Source organism: Vigna angularis, chromosome 8 (assembly GCF_016808095.1).
Source record: "Vigna angularis cultivar LongXiaoDou No.4 chromosome 8, ASM1680809v1, whole genome shotgun sequence".
NCBI classification, from domain to species: domain Eukaryota; kingdom Viridiplantae; phylum Streptophyta; class Magnoliopsida; order Fabales; family Fabaceae; genus Vigna; species Vigna angularis.
Window position 1 is genome coordinate 20,140,266 of NC_068977.1, and position 15,107 is coordinate 20,155,372.

General features: G+C 33.8%; 1 protein-coding gene across 1 annotated transcript; it reads right to left on the minus strand.

Moving 5' to 3' along the window:
- Positions 1-1,371: 1,371 nt before the first annotated feature.
- On the minus strand, positions 1,372-5,406 carry LOC108346127 (uncharacterized). The gene is made up of 3 exons (XM_017585119.2): positions 5,089-5,406; positions 4,193-4,273; positions 1,372-2,162 (listed from the first exon to the last, which is right to left on the minus strand). Exons 1-3 carry the CDS (start codon positions 5,245-5,247, stop codon positions 1,782-1,784), a joined length of 621 nt encoding a protein of 206 aa, XP_017440608.1. The 5' UTR covers positions 5,248-5,406; the 3' UTR covers positions 1,372-1,781.
- Between the last annotated feature and the right edge of the window lie 9,701 nt (positions 5,407-15,107).

Genomic DNA, 15,107 nt, shown 5'->3' on the forward strand with positions numbered 1-15,107 from the left:
ACATGTAGAGAAATAACAAACAAACCAATAAAAGAGGCAAAAACCCAACTTACTTTATTGAAGAACTTGATAGGACAAAAATGGAGAGTTCATTACAAGGATCACTCGAGGGGTATCCGGTTTTTAAATCAATGAACAAAAGGTGAAAAAGCCTAGAGAGAAGGGAAAAAGCTCTAAGATAAAGATTTTTAGAGAGAATGACATATCCATAACATATCCATAGAAGAAGTTATCAAAATTGGAAACAGTGTTTGATAAAAAGTGAGCTTAAGACAAGAAATATTAAACGATGTACCTTTTATTATTAAAAGATATATTACTCAAAATAACATAGTTATACTAAACGCTTAGTACAATGAGACATGTCTAAATTCTATCTAACATTAGAACATTTAATACATATACGTAATGCACTTCTCTATCTTTTTGTGTTTTGTTTTCTTTATCTTTGTAGATAATGACAATATGAAGCTTTACTTACAAGCTTTACACGAAATCAGAAAGCTTTACTATGTGTTTTTATTTCTATTCTTATTTGTTGATAGATTGTTTAGTTTTTGGACTAAGATGCCTAATTCGACTAGTGTTATTTTGAGTGGATTGCTTAGATTTTTAACTAAAGAACCAATCAAGACTCATATTCTAATTTTCATGAATTTTCATATATACTTTTTATATAATAAACTCTTTAGATTTTATTTATGTTTTAGGTTAGTTCTTTTTTATGTTTTCCAATCTTCCTTAAGTCATTATAGTGGTTAGTAGAGTTTTAATTCTAGTGGAGATTTAATGCTTTCAATAATTATTTTTCTAATGAAAAATAAAGGCATTGTGGGAATTAATTCCTTACTTGAAAGTTTAGAAGGAAGCTTAGAATACTAGGAGAAAACTATTTAACTTCAGGAGAGTCGGAAATTGAATGAAGTATGAGTTTTTCTCCACTTTGACAGCTTGACATAGTGAGCATTGGGCAAAAAGCTTAACCTTTCGTGTCAAGATGCATTTGTACAATGAAAGGAAAAAAAAAAGACAGAAGTTCTTAGACAATAAAATTGTTCTGGATTGATCTGGTAGGTTCAAAATTCTCAAATTACTAAGGAATCAAGATTAGGTTAAAGGCGATTTATATTCACCCTTTTCTCTTAACCCACTAAAATACCTTTGAAGAACAAAATTGTAAGAAAACCACCATGTTCCAATTAGTTTATATATATCAGTTGAAACTATGTATTGAAGAAGAAGAAAAACAAAGAAGTCTCTTTAACTTTTTTTCTACACGTAACCTCAGATTTGAACACACTACAAGCAAAGAAAAGCAAGGCAGGCACCAACAAGAAAATTGAAGCTGTTAATTGCCATATAGAGCAAATGTACGCAAGAAAAGATTTACATATTAAACTTCAGATAGAATCAGCCGTACACTGAAAAGACAGCTTTTTTGGTGAAAGGGCGAGGAGTGAAACAATTCAAGGTACAAAATAAAACTCTTAAAAGCTGATCAACAGAATTGGTTGACATAAAACTTAAAAACCCCAAACCACTAAAACAACTCTTAAAACTCTTAAAAACTTTACAAAAACCACTAAGAACCCCAAACCGATCACCCGGTTGACATAAGCATAGTAAAAGGTTAACATAATTAGTTCCTTCCGCCTGTCGTTTCTTGCAAGATCCAATGAGAAAATCCAGAAATGGAATTTCCAAGGTTGTTGGCTTCTGTTGTAGCTGTTGCAGAAGGCTGCTGAGTTAAGAATTCCCAATTGATAAACCAATATACAGGACTAGTCTGCATGCATATCCATGGCAGAATCATTGGAGCTCATTACTATTGATTCCCTGCCATGCTGAGAAAGAAAGCCAAGTTCAGTGTTCCGGTTTCCATTCCCCATGAAGGGACCATTGCTGTAGCATCCTCCCTCACCAATTTGATAATGTTGAAGGCTTCGGCGTATTGGACTTGACAAGGCATTCGAAAACACAGAATTTTTCTGTTGATTTTCATCAGGTTCGGCACGAAGTCCTTGTGCAGCTATAGTTTGGCCAGAAGACGCTGAAGTGACAGGAAAGCCCAAGCTGGGCATATGCAATGTTGGTTGTGACTGGTGGTGTTGCAGTGGTGCTCTAGGTGACATAGATGGCTCTTCACAATAATCCAGCTCATTCTGCAAGAAGAATGGACTTTCATATATTTCACAACCCAAATCATCAATAATTTTGAAAAAGTGTGTATTACAAATGGCAAATTTGACACCAAATGTTATTTACAATGTGACTCTTGTTGTGCCGTTGAAGTTCAATATTCACAACCATGGAGTATAACTAGGACTACATCAGTATGATAAAACTCTCCTTTGAGTTTATAGGCTACTTTGTAATCACAGACCTTCTAAAGCCTACAGGTGCATTAACAGAATTTATACAATTGTGCTTGAATATTTGAAATAGCATATGTATACTAATACACTTCACCTCCTGTTATATAAGTACAGAAGATGAAATATGCCGGGAGCAAAACAGCTTTTATTAATACATCTTAATAAGCAACATTTTAAACAAATGAATAAACTAGACTATTTCATGGTAGTAAGTATACTGTGATACACACCATGCAAAAAGTACCATACATGATATGAATTCTACAATCCGATACTATTCTTTTCCCTCACCATACTAATAAATAAAGAATTTCATCTTTTTTTTAGTTTTATCTTTTCTCCTACCATCAGAAAAGGGAATAAAGCATTGGCATTAACACCCTAATTATAATTTTTGGAAAAGTAAATATCTCAATTTTATATATCATATACAAAAATATATGATAGATTCATTTTTATAGAATCTTGGTAAAAGTTTTTTCTTTCTTATCTTAGTTCTTGCAAGTAAAGGAAAATATTTTCTATTTTTGGGATTTGATACTACTACACCGCTGCTCAAAATATCACAGGGGATCCACTTTATTGTTTTTACTCTTGCATCACTCTTGTATCATTCGAATAGTTCGCATGAATTGCAATTCTGGTTTCTTTCGTGCCCTAAATCATGGTAAATTTGCATTTGGGTTTTACTTGAAATGGGTTGGGTCATGCAAACTGGTTTGGTAAAAAACATAAATTTAGTTTCTTTTAAACCATGAAATAAACAAAAAAATAGGTGGTAATGGTTCCTCTGTGCTTCTCCAATGATTAGAACAAACTGAGTAAAAGAGCAGGAACTGCAATGCGACAACAGGAGGACCGGGACAGTGGGAAGAGCGGTGGAAGATTGTGGACAGCAAGATAGGGGAATGAGGAAACAGAAGAGCTGTGGAACAACAATGGTTATAGGAATCTTCATACCACATTTTTTTTAAGGCTGTGTTACTGAAATTGTGTAGTAAATAAATACACGAATACAACCACTCTTTTTGACTGAGTTTGTTTTGTTATTAATTGTATCTTTGCATGTTTATAAATATTATATATTTAAGTATATCTTACATTTTTTTAGTGTTTGTGAATCATTAATCTTACTATTCTCAAACTTTCCGATACATAATTTGTACCTCAATTCAACTACCATGATTTGATATTATAAAAAATATTAATGAGTAATCTCAAGAATTTAACAAATTAACAATTAGCATTCATTCAATGCTCAAGCTTGAAATGCCAAAAAGAACAGAGAGAGAAAGAAAGTTGCCAGAGAGAGGTCAATGACACTGACCCTGGCTATGGAGACCAAATTGAATAATTAAGCAAGCATCTCTACCAGTTTCTTTCCCTGTGTGCAAAATAACACTCTGCTGATCCTAGCTGGTTTATAGACTGACTATATAAAGCCTTTTGTTTTGTGAGGCTTGGTTCAGAAAGCTTATAAATTGACAACCTCAAGTGAAAAATTTAGCCCATGATCCAGCCAATAGTCCATTACAAGGTTATAAGAAGCAGTCTATCCACAATCCCACATGTTGTTGCATTGGCCATATATCCCTGCAATTTTGTATTTATTGTGCATGTAATTGCAATGCTACCACAACCACAACTTTAAAAACATTGATATAAGAAATAAAGTCTGAACTAAACCAGTTTTTCTGATCTGTTGGCCTTTCATAAGTCATTATCTCTGTTTGCTACAGAACAATCCCCAATCCCAACAGTACAAGCATGCACAATAATACTATATTATATGCAAAAGGAGTAAATGCCAAACCAACCTGTATGTAGTTGAGCACATCAATTGTTGCAACCCTTGATCCTCCTTCTTGTTGTCTCCAAATCCACTCATAAAGATTTTCCTGAAATCAGAACATCCCGCAGCGAAAATATAAACGCATGGTCAAGACCCCAAACACAAGAGCGAAGCATATACTAGACACACGAATAATTATGCTGCAGTTACAACTCGAAAAGTGGAACCAGCAAAAGTTTTTATTCACAACACGAAAGAAACATATATAACCATACCTACTTGCAGCTGAACAACCAATCGACATACATGAAAGATGAGATAAACAGCACGACGGATATCACTAAAATGAGGTCAAATAATGGAGTCAAAACAATTCCAACGGTCAATAAGAAAACGTTAGTTAAAAAAAGAGAACCAGTACTCAACAACAACAACAACAAAAAATTAATAGTTTAAACTGTAACACAATTTCCCAAATGCAAAGATATCAAAAGCAGCTCCAACTTGTTCAAATAATGTGTACTCAAATAGTTTAACTAAAATGAACAAACTCTGATACAAGCATGTCAGGAAAAAAAACCATTCCACATCTTCAAATCCCCCACAATAGCTCTCATAACACACAAAGAACAACAAAAAACAAAGATTTTTCATCCAAATCCAATCTTCCTGAATTCAAAATCAAACACAAAAACATTTAAATTTTAAAAAGCACCAAAATAAATACCATGTTCTCTATTTAACCAACCAACACAAAATCCCAACAATCTAAACTCCCAAAAACCGGTCAAAAGAAGACCCAAAAAGGGAAAATCAAATCAAATCCAAATTCCACTCTTCCAACAACAAAAAAGCCCCTTTTTCTTTCTTAGCAAAATGGAAAAGGAGAAGAAACAACGAAAAAGGGGCGGGCTTTATTACGAGGGCGTGGCGTTCGCCGGCGTTGAAGGAGAGCTTCTGGTGGTTCATGGTGTGCGTGTAGAGCTGGGAGAGGGAATTGGCGGCGGTACAGAATGAGGCGTAGAGGGTCCGATCGACCTCGTCGAGGCTGGTGGTAATGGACTTGCGCTTCTTGGCCATGGCGGAATCGGTGGAGAGAGCGTTAGGGTGGTTCTTTGAGATTGGAGATTTGGGTGACAAGGGTTGGTGTTAGCGGTGGCAGAGGAAGGAAGTGTTTGGGTTTTACAGAGGAAGAAAAGAAAAGGTTGGGAAGGAGAGAGAAGAAAAGCTACATGCAGTGCACCCATTGATGGAAAATATTTATAAACTTTTTTATCTCATCTTTTTTTATTTCTAAATTATAGTAAATACTTATATTTAAACTAATTAAAAATGGAATAAAATACAAACAAACAAATAATAGAATAGATTCAATCTTAAATTTTAAAATGAAAATTAAATGAAATTTATTATAAATATGAGATAAAAATGTGAAAGGGAGAAAAAATATGATGAATTTTGAATTTGTTTTGAAATGTACTCAAATTACCATGGAGGTTTTTGTCTTGGTTTGGAAGGTGTGTTTATATTTAAAATAGCTTAGTCATAGTTGACATAGGCTTATGTTAGATAAATTTGGTAAAAATTCTAGCTTTAGCTTCAATCCCTAAAGATATTTGAGTGAAGTTTCTGAATTTGGCATGAATCCTTTGATAGATGATGAAAACATTCTCTACAAAACAAACTTAAGCTTTAGAATATTCTTCAAGTATTTCAACTTATTGGTTTATACTTATTGTCTCATTGATCTTCATTTACTTATCAAATGATGTGAAACTTGGCATGATGTTCTATCATATATCAAACAAAACACATGCACACATGATCTGAGCAATATTTGTTAGACACACTATAGGTACCAGTGTCTCGCACAACGGAATGTTTTAAGGGCGAAAGATAAAAACATTTTTGAAGAAGTTATTGGTATAAAACATTTTTTGCCTATCAAATACCCTTGAACTCACTTGAATGTCTTCTTCTTTTTGTTATCATTTGTTGAGTTTTGACAAAGATAAACATTAAATGTACTCCATGCAGCATTAATTGTTCTTCTTTTCTTTATGCAATTTATTTGATAATTGATAGTACTTATCTCTCTAAGTTTACATAACTTTTTACTTCTTCGAATGATGAAAGCGCACACTGTACTAACCAAATAGCTTAGTCATAGTTGACATAGGCTTATGTTAGATAAATTTGGTAAAAATTCTAGCTTTAGCTTCAATCCCTAAAGATATTTGAGTGAAGTTTCTGAATTTGGCATGAATCCTTTGATAGATGATGAAAACATTACTACAAAACAAACTTAAGCTTTAGAATATTCTTCAAGTATTTCAACTTATTGGTTTGTACTTATTGTCTCATTGATCTTCATTTACTTATCAAATGATGTGAAACTTGGCATGATGTTCTATCATATATCAAACAAAACACATGCACACATGATCTGAGCAATATTTGTTAGACACACTATAGGTACCAGTGTCTCGCACAATAGAATGTTTTAAGGGCGAAAGAGCGGAAAAGCATGTTACGGTCAATAGCCAAGATAAAATGGTTCTTTTTAAAATCTTGATTTTCTTTTAAGACTTTTATCAAATAGTTAGGATGCTAAAGAGATAGAGATAAAGAAAATCAACACAAAAAAATTTATCTTGGTTCGAATCAAAAGATTTTATGTCTAGTCATTAATAACTATAAACAGTGATTAACTTTTCACTAAAATATTGTTCATAGATTACAATAGAATGGAATAAAGAGTAAGAACAAAAGACATCTTCCTTTGACAAACGAACGAAAGAATCTGCTCAATCAACTTGAAGAGAACCGCTTAGACCTTAGACCCACTAAGCGCAAGCTTCTTCTATTCACAAGACTTGATATGAGCACATTACTTGAGAACTTCCTCAAACAAAATTTGTATTCTCAAATGACTTAGTTCCCTTTTCACTCTCAAAGAGCTTCCCTTAGGCACACATTTCTAATACTTTCAAAATGAAAAGTTCAAATTCTAAGAGTTGTGAAGACCTTTATTTATAAGCCTAGGGTTAGAAACTGAAAAGACATCTCCCAACTGTTAGTGATAATCAATTATCATAATTGATAATCGATTATTTACCTAGCAAAAAGAAGAGCATTACGGACGGCCCCAGTCCGTCGGAAACAGCCAAAAGTCGTCGGTAATAGACCCTTATCGACGAATTAACGACGACCAAAATATCGTCGGTAAATCCTTTGTCGCTAATAGTTACCGATGGCCTTCGTCCTTCGGTAATTATCGAAGGACGAAAGCCTTCGGTAATTACTGAAGGGCGAAAGCCTTCGGTAATTACCGAAGTGCAAAGACCTTCAGTAAGTCCTTTAGTAAGTTCCAGGTAGAATTAAGTTATATTTGTACTTGTTATCCAACTAAACAAACCTGCATAAAGTGTTCACAGCACAGACAGACCTGCATAACATTTTGAAACCACAGACAGACTTGCATAATATGCATCCCAAAATCATCCATTCATTGATGGAGTAAACAATAATATAACATCATTTGTATTGTTCAAATTTAAGAACTTGTATTTGTAAATGAAACATGAAACATAAAACATAAAACAATATGTTCATCTAGACCAACAATGTATATGTTTGAAAGACATGAGCATATTATAATGTAGTAGAATCATAATGTTCTAACATCCAAATGCTCTACAATGTTCAATAACAAAACAAAACTAATAATCTACATAGTCATCATCAGAATGATCTTCATCATCTTGTTGCCCTATAGATGACTGGACTGGTGTGGGCTGGACTGATGTGATCTGTTGAGAGACGACGGGTGACGAGGAGGGTCGTTGCTAGGTTGGAGGGACGGTGGAATGAAGGTGTGAAGCTTCAAACAACGCTCTCATGACCAGGGACTTAAAGTTTGTAAACTTGTCTCTCAATGAGCTGTATTCGTCTCTCAAATCACGATTTTCCTGGTCACGTTGTATTAGCTGTGTCAAGCGCTCGGCGATCTCGTTAGCAGTGGTGGTTGAAGAAGAAGGTTGGTTCTTTAGAGTACCTCCTATTGTTGATGTGTAGTTTGCAGCAAGTTGTCTTGCACCGTGCACTCGTCCCTTTTTCTTCCCACCAATGACATCTACCCAACACTGTGTCCTACGAAGGTTGTTGTCTTCATTACTCACAGCATCTGGTGTAGGAGCTTACCCATGTTCGGATCTAACATGTGAAAGTCTCGTAGAAAATTTTTCTTGTTCAAACATTAAAAGTTAAGGAATGATACAGTAACATAAATAAAAGTTAGGGAACTTTACCTACTTGGAAATGATGAACTGTTGGACACTTGAGTGTAGCCTTTTTGCAACCAGCTTTAACCCATTATGTTGGAACCTTCCACACGTTCTATGTCTCAGCCCCTGATCGATAATGGAAACCTTGTACAATAATGGAAAAATTACATTAGAAAATTGTAACACTAACAAATATTAATCATCAAACACCTTGTTACCAAGAACAAGGGCTCAACACATTCAGGTTCAATTAAAAACCTACTTACCTTGACGATAGGGGAAGAAACACAACACAAAACCTTCAGCAAGATGCTTTAGACAACCTCGCTCACACAAAACAAAACCTCCACCGTAGGGTTGCCGACACCCTCCCTCGACCATAGCCTCCTCGACAACGGCACAAAAGCCAGCAAGGACCATCAACCAATAGTCGTCAATGAAAACCCCTCAACCGTAGAATAAACCCTTAACGCATATGTTGAGATTGTTGATAGGGAGAGCATTGGTTTAGCTAAACCTTGCAATCTCAAAGCTTTTGGTATTTTATGATGACAACACATTATTAATAACACATGTGCTTATGTGTTACATGTTCATAACTTTCAAGTTTATGATTATTTGAGAACATGTTTGTGTTGATTCTGTCATTGCTGAGATTCACTGTATTTTACATGAGATTTTATCTGTGAATGCATGACATATATTTGAGAAAAGGAAAACCACATGCACTTTTGTTGAACTTATAATATGTGGCAAAACAGCAGTTTTAAGTCGATTTCATTATGAAGTAAGTCGATTAAAACTCATGGCTTTGCGCAAACTTTTTCAAAGTGTGTTGTGAGAATTTTTGAAGAGAAAGTTTTTCAAAACTTTGTTTAACTGTGTTGTATAGTCGATTACATGCAACCTGCTTTCGACTAAGTCTGTTACAATTTTGAAATTCTGTTAGTGCTTGAATGAAATGTTACAACGACTATATTTTTAAATATGTTTACCAAGCATTTATTGTGATTCAACTGCATTAATTGTCCATTCAATTAACTGCATTTATTGTTGCTAACTGCTTTAACTGAAGTGTTATATTCAACTACATTAGTAGTTAAGTCGATTAAAATGTGTCAGAGTCGCGAATTGCTATAAATTGACGCGAATTTAATTTCTGCAAGGATTTTTTTTATTCTAACGATTTGATTGATTTCTTTCAGATTATTGATCTCTTGCAAAAAGTGTGAAAGCTCCAAGAATTCATCAAGAAGACTGTGGTGTTCATCTTTGGTGATTTCTTGACGAACAAGAATCTACGTGCTCTTATTGTCAGATAAACCTACACTTGAGGTGTCTATTTCATGATCATTTTCTATCAATCTTGTGAAGATTGGAGTTGCCCTGTTGTGATTACAGGAAGAGAACGTGCAGAGTTCTGGACTTTGAGGATTGTTCAAAGTGTTAAACACTGTAGGAGAGGGGACATTTTGCTGTTGTTCGTTGTTTTTATATGCCTATATTTTTATTAGAGGGTTAGAGAGGTGTTTTATATTTTTGACGTGGTTGTCGCTATAAAAGCCTTGTTGTAAAAACCTTGATCATTATAGTGCATTTGTTTCCTGTGATGGAAGGACACTAGATGTAGGCTTGGCCAAACCAGTATAAAAACTCATTGTTTGATCTTTTTATCCCTACTCTATTACATTAATTCGACTTTACCTTTTACGCATTCGATTATATTCCGCTGCACTACAAAGTCTTTTTTCTTACGTTTCAAGAAACCTTTTAAAGGCATCTACTTTGCAAAAAAGATTTAAAGAAAACATTATTGTTGTGTTTCACCAATTCACCCCCCCCCCCCCCCCCCCCCCCCCCCCCCCCCTCTCTTGGAATTGAAACTAAGTCATTCTATTTTAAACAATTGGCACCAGAGCTGGTTTTCATAAGATATTTGAAAAACTAGTTGATTACGTTTTCTATTAAAATCGACTGATCTTGGAAAATGAGTTTTAGTTCTCAAACCTTTGGTGAAGGTGCATCAACAAATAGACTACCACTATTTGCTGGTGAAAACTATGTTTTTTGGAAAATCCGAATGCAAATCTTTCTTGAATCTGTGGATAAAGGTGTTTGGGATGCAACATTAAACGGTCCATTTGAGCCAACTCATGTTATCAATGGAAACACTGTTTTGAAAAAATTTTATGAGTGGACTCAGGATGAAAACTGTAGAGCACAATATGATGTCAAAGCATGTAATGTAAATACTTCTGCACTAACTATGGATGAATTTTTCAGGATTTCATCGTGCAAGATAGCAAAGGAAATGTAGGATATTTTGGAGGTCACACACGAAGGCACAAAAGAAGTAAAGTGAGCCATAAAGAATTCACTGATACATGAGTATTAATTATTCAGAGTAAAGGTTGGTGAGACTATCTACGAGGTGCAGAAAAGATTCACGCATATAGTTAACCACCTCATGGCTCTAGGAAAAGTGTTTGACAAAGAAGAGATCAATATCAAGATATTGAAAGTCTGAATAGAAGCTGGCAACCCAAGGTTACTACAATTTCTGAATCAAGAGACTTGACCACCATGAACATGGCCACACTATTTGGAAAACTCAGAGAACATGAATTGGAGCTTAGAAGGCTATAGGAGGAAGAAGAAATTGAAGAGAAGAAATCGATTGCTCTAAAAGCCACAAGCAAGAAAGCTACAAAGATTCATGAACCTAAAACTGAATGAGATGCAGATATACCAGAAAAAGAAATGATGAATATGATGGTAAGAAAGTTTAATTGGTTTATGAAAAATAAAAGTCAACTTACTAACAATGCAGGTTTCTACAAGAGGAGGAAATAAGAGTTCAAGAAGCAACGATGTTCAATGCTGGGAATGTGGAAAGGATGGTCATATCAAGCCTGATTGTCCAGACTTGAAGAACAAGCAGAAAGAATTCTCCAAGTATCCTCAAGACAAGAACAAGAAGCAGAGGAAAGCTTATATTGCTTGGGAAAACAATGATGAAGAATCTTTAAGTGATGAAGACTGTGATCGCGAAGAAGAATCAAATATATGCTTCATGGCAGGCTTTGTACAATCAGACGATGATAGTGATCGTGAATTCGAAAATGAACCAATAGAAGTCAAGTACCACATGCTACTAGATGCATTTTAAGAAATTCATGTAGAGACAATGCAACTTCAGTACAAAGTGAATCGACTATCATCTGAGATAAGAGATTATGAATACATAATTGATAATCTTGTGTAGGAGAATGAAAAGCTTGAAAAAGATCTTGAAGAAGTTCTGAAATCTGCAAAGACAGTAAAGACCAAAGTACAAGTTGTTGAGAAAGAGTGTGATAATTGTCCTCTACATGTTGAGAAAATTGAGTACTTAACTAGCACATTGGCAAAATTCACTCAAGGTAAAGAAAATCTTAATGCTGTGTTGAGATCATCTGGAAGATCTATCTACAACAAGGTATTGGTTATAAGGCTAAAAGTAATAGGATAAACTCAAAGAAATTTATTGATCTGAGTAAACCTACTAGTAATGCATGATTTTACTGCAATACACTTGGTCACACAGTAAGAAACTATTATTTTAGAAATGTTGGTGTTCCAAAGGGATTATACAAATGGATTCCCAAGGAACAACTTTCTGCTAACAAACAAGGACCCAAATTCAAATGGGTACCAGCATCGAAACATTATTATTGTTTTGCACGATAGCAAAGGTTGATGTAGTAGTGCACAACTCAAGGATGAGCTAAGTTGATGATATCAAAGTTCTTGAGTATTATCTTAATGCATCATGCATGACATTTGTTTGAATAATTGTTTGTTGAATGTATGATTGATGTTTGTGTGATTGAGATTTTTTTTTGTGAAAATCAATTTCTACGACTTTTAATCGATTGGATTAAGTACATAGTCGATTACATGTTATTGTATGTATGTTTCTATTTTGTGAAAACCTTTTGTCTTACAAAAGTCAACTTTTGAAATTAATGAAATCGAATTGATATCTCTGTTATTAGGCTTCTTGTATTTGAAAATTTAAATGTGGGTTTATTTGAGTACATCTCTTTCGCGCTGTTATATATGCATACCATGACTGTAGTTGTAATATGCAAAATCCTTGTTTCTGTTAAAGAGTCTCTACAATCTATACAAAATTCTGCAAGATGGTCGCTTCATCTTCACGACCAAGGAAGCGCTCTACATCTTCTAGAAGAGAAGTTGATCCTTTTGGGTGGTTCAGTGATGAGGATCAACGCACTAGTTTCATATGCCAACGGGGGTACAAAGAAGTGATCAGACACAAGTGTTTAAGTATTTCATTTTTCCGGAGTGAAGGCTTCTTATTTCAAGAATGGTTGGAGAAAGCTGGTTTGACAAAATTTGTTGAACTTAATGGGGACTGTTATCTAAACCTTGTGAGGTCTTCTATTCAAATCTTAAAAAGGAAGGTAACTATCTCACGTCTAGAGTAAAGGGTGTGGAGATAAGTATTGATTATTCCATCTGGAAGTATGTAGCGGGATTTCAACAAGGAGGACTGAATGCACATCAAGGCATTCCAAGATTCTACAAAACTGAAATCTATAAAAATTTCTTGAAGAATCCTGATGGTAGGAAAATGAGAATCCTTTAGCATTGAAAATATGATCAAGGAAGAAAGCTTGTGTGCATACGTGATCACCTGGAGTTTCTACCTAGAGATGAAGATCAATCACTACTAAATGGTGAGATATATATCTGTTGTATGCATTGTAAACTGGTATTCTAACAAACTGGTCCTATGTGATTGGCGATTACATGTTAAAGATTGCAAAACAGAAGGAGTATAATCTACCATATGGTGTCTTCATCAGCAAAATCTTAAGAATGCAGAATGTGGATATCACAAATGAAAGGACTATTTGCTACAACAAGAAGAACGTTTTGGAAAAATTGTTCTTAGATTTTGTGGGATTCAGAAAAGTTAAAGAAGGTTGGATTTTCAAGGATGAATATATTCCCAGCACTAAAGAAATGAATCCTCTAAATATGATTCATCAAGATATGAATTTCGACCTCAAACAAGATTTGAAGAATTTGTGGATGAAAGATTCAAAAGACTTGACGAGAAAATGATGATGCTTCAAAGATCATTCACTGAGCTGCATCGGAAGATGGACTATGCACTAAGAATAAATGTTTTTGGAGATACTTCTATTGATGATTATGAAAGTGGAAAGAACAGTGTTGAAGTAATGATTGTAGAGTCATCTGAAACAGAATAAGGGTCTTGTGTTTACAGTCTAGTGTCATGTGTTTTGTTTGTTTGGATGTTTTGTTTGTTTTAGTGCTTGTTTTTGTTAATGGCTTTTTATGTCATTCTGTATTGGTGTTATCTGATTGTAATATCTTTTGTCAATTAATGAAATCAGATTTTTAGTTTTAATTCGATCAGTATTGACTTTAAAGTTGAATATATTTATATTTGCTTAAAGTCGATTGTGTTATGTATGAAGTTGATTGCTTTATTGTTTATCATTGAATTCATACTTGGAGTTGCTATGATACTATATAGAGTTTTGTGATGTTATTATGTCTTACTGAATTTGGGACAATGCCATGAATATATACAAAGTTTTTGTAGTATATACATAAATAACAGAGCTAATTTAGGAACCAAATAAATTTATATAGGAAATTATATCAAGGAGATATCTCATCTTAAGATATTCTAGTGTAAAAAATATTTATAGGTTAGTTATAAAGATATTCCAATAAATACCAAGATATTCCACTAATAAAAAATAAAAAATGTAAGACCACATGTATTAATTTATCTATTTTTAGTTCTTTTTGTGAAGAAAGATATTAGAATTTCCAAATGTTTTCTTTTGTTTAGAAAATTTTGGTCATTATTGTAAGTACTTAGAAAATGGTGTTTTAGAATTGATATATAATGTCTTTAAAATAATTAGACTCAATTATTTTATGTTAAAATGTTGAAGGTATAAATAAAAATTTTATAAACGAGTTTCATTATTTTAAAACATATTATATGTCTAGAAACCATTTTTTTAAAGTTATCTACCTTCTCTCTTGTCTATCTTACTCTTCGTTTCTCTTATTGAAGATCGAAGACCAATAGTGTGATCTTTATGGCGAGTTTTTAGAGTCTAATTGATTATTTTCTCAATTTGCATAAGTTGAATTTCAGCTCTTTTCTATCTATCAAAATTTATTTTCTTTGCTACACGTGATTCTTTTTTGGTTGCATGTATTATGAGTCTTCAATGGGGGTTCTTTATTGATCAATGATCATAATGGTATGATATGATCATGTTGATGTTTATGTGTAGATAAAACATCATGTTAGAGGTGTTTAGATATCTTAGAGTTGTTTAAACAGTTTTGTCCGATAAGAGAATCCAGCTCATGTCTATGATTTCTATTTTTAAACTCTGGTTGAATTGATTTGTTGCATGTGAATGATGCACTGGTTTAAGATAACGCGGGTTTTGCTGAATTTGTGTTATGCTCGTATAGTTGTACAATTTTTGATAATTAAGAAGTTATGTTGACTCGTGGTTTAATGATAAAATTGAATGAGAGAACTCTAAATTTGAGTAGTTGGCCTAATTGGCACCATTTAGAAAC